This window comes from Trichosurus vulpecula, chromosome 6 (genome assembly GCF_011100635.1).
Source record: "Trichosurus vulpecula isolate mTriVul1 chromosome 6, mTriVul1.pri, whole genome shotgun sequence".
In the NCBI taxonomy this organism is placed as follows: Eukaryota; Metazoa; Chordata; class Mammalia; order Diprotodontia; family Phalangeridae; genus Trichosurus; species Trichosurus vulpecula.
The window spans coordinates 260,996,913-260,998,566 of NC_050578.1; the positions used below are offsets into that span (position 1 = coordinate 260,996,913).

At 35.1% G+C, this 1,654-nt stretch overlaps 1 protein-coding gene across 1 annotated transcript; it reads left to right on the top strand.

The window, feature by feature from the left end:
• The first annotated feature begins 283 nt into the window (after positions 1-283).
• LOC118854069 (olfactory receptor 4C3-like) lies at positions 284-1,210 on the top strand. The gene has a single exon (XM_036764382.1). It carries the CDS (start codon positions 284-286, stop codon positions 1,208-1,210), a length of 927 nt encoding a protein of 308 aa, XP_036620277.1.
• Positions 1,211-1,654: the final 444 nt, after the last annotated feature.

The window sequence follows — 1,654 nt, forward strand, 5'->3', positions numbered from 1 at the left end:
TGAAGGGCAGATAATATTTTAGCCATCTTTGTGTCCATGATATCTACCATGTAGTTTTTTTTTTTTAATAAATGCTTATTGGAGGATTGATTTTAATTCATTTATGTGAAGTAGTCTCTAATATATTTCTTCTTGGCTATTTCATAGGTATATTGTGAAAAGGAATCTCACAATATAATCAGAATGCTTGAAATCATTGGAAGATGCCTACATTTAGAAACATTCATATATCCTTGAGATAACTACAATTTACAACTGGATTCACCGGCTGTGTAAAGGTCAGATGGCAAATAGGAATGTAACCGAATTTGTTCTATTGGGTCTCATGAGGAATCCTGAGATGCAGAAAGTCATATTTGCTCTATTTTTAATCATTTATATTATCACTGTCCTGAGTAATATGCTCATTGTGATCACCATTGCTTCCAGTCAGACTCTGGTCTCACCAATGTACTTCTTTCTAGCATTCTTGTCTCTGATAGATGCTTTCTACCCATCATCAATGATCCCCAAAATGCTTGTGGATCTGCTCCGTGAGAAGAAAACCATCTCCTTCAATGCATGCATGACTCAACTTTTTCTAGAGCATTTTCTTGGGACTTGTGAGATTTTCCTCCTAATAGTAATGGCCTTTGACAGGTATGCGGCCATCTGCAGACCTCTGCACTACACGACAATAATGAACCACCGCCTTTGCTGTTGTCTCATTGGATTGGCTTGGATGGTGGCCTTCCTGCATTCAATAGGACAGATTTTCACCATAGTCTGGCTTCCTTTCTGTGGCCCCAATGTTATAGATCACTTTATGTGTGATGTTATTCCCTTGATTCAACTTGCCTGCACAGACACCTCCCTCATTGGTCTGTTGGTTATCGCCAATTCAGGGTTAATTTCAATGATTAGTTTTGTGGTTTTGATGTTCTCCTATGTGATAATCCTTTGTTCTCTGAGAAGTTACACCTCTGCAGGGAAACGAAAGGCTCTGTCTACTTGTAGCTCCCACATCACTGTAGTAATCTTGTTCTTTCTCCCCTGTATGTTCATGTACCTTCGACCAGTAACTACATTCTCCATAGATAAAACTGTAACTGTATTTTACACTCTTATCACCCCTATGTTAAACCCACTCATCTACACAGTAAGAAATGAAGAGGTAAAAAATGCCATGAGGAAGTTATGGGGTAGAAAAGTGGCTTCAGATTATAAATGAGTCTAAATATGAAGAACTGTGCTAATTTTCATAAATAATTTTGGAGGGTTTGAAGTATTCTTTAAAAAAAAATGCAAACATACTTAAGATCTGAGGATTTTTCCAAAGTGACTATACATTATTTGTAAACTTTTCCCATCATTTCATATGAGAAATACAAGTTCCTGTTTTCTGATTGCAAATAGAGACAAATGGAAACATAAATAGTGGGAAGATACATTATCATTAATGGTCAGGTGTTTTGACAACCTTGCTCTATATAAATGTAAATTCTTATTATTTAAATCAAGTTCCTATTCAATTGTATTTGTTTACCAAATCTGTGAAATAAATAAAAAAATACTAGATAATAAGTATTGTAAAGGCAGTAACATTTTTTTTTTACTTTGCCTTGCATCATATTTTGCAAATATCAGTCATACTCATACATATAAGTACTTTATT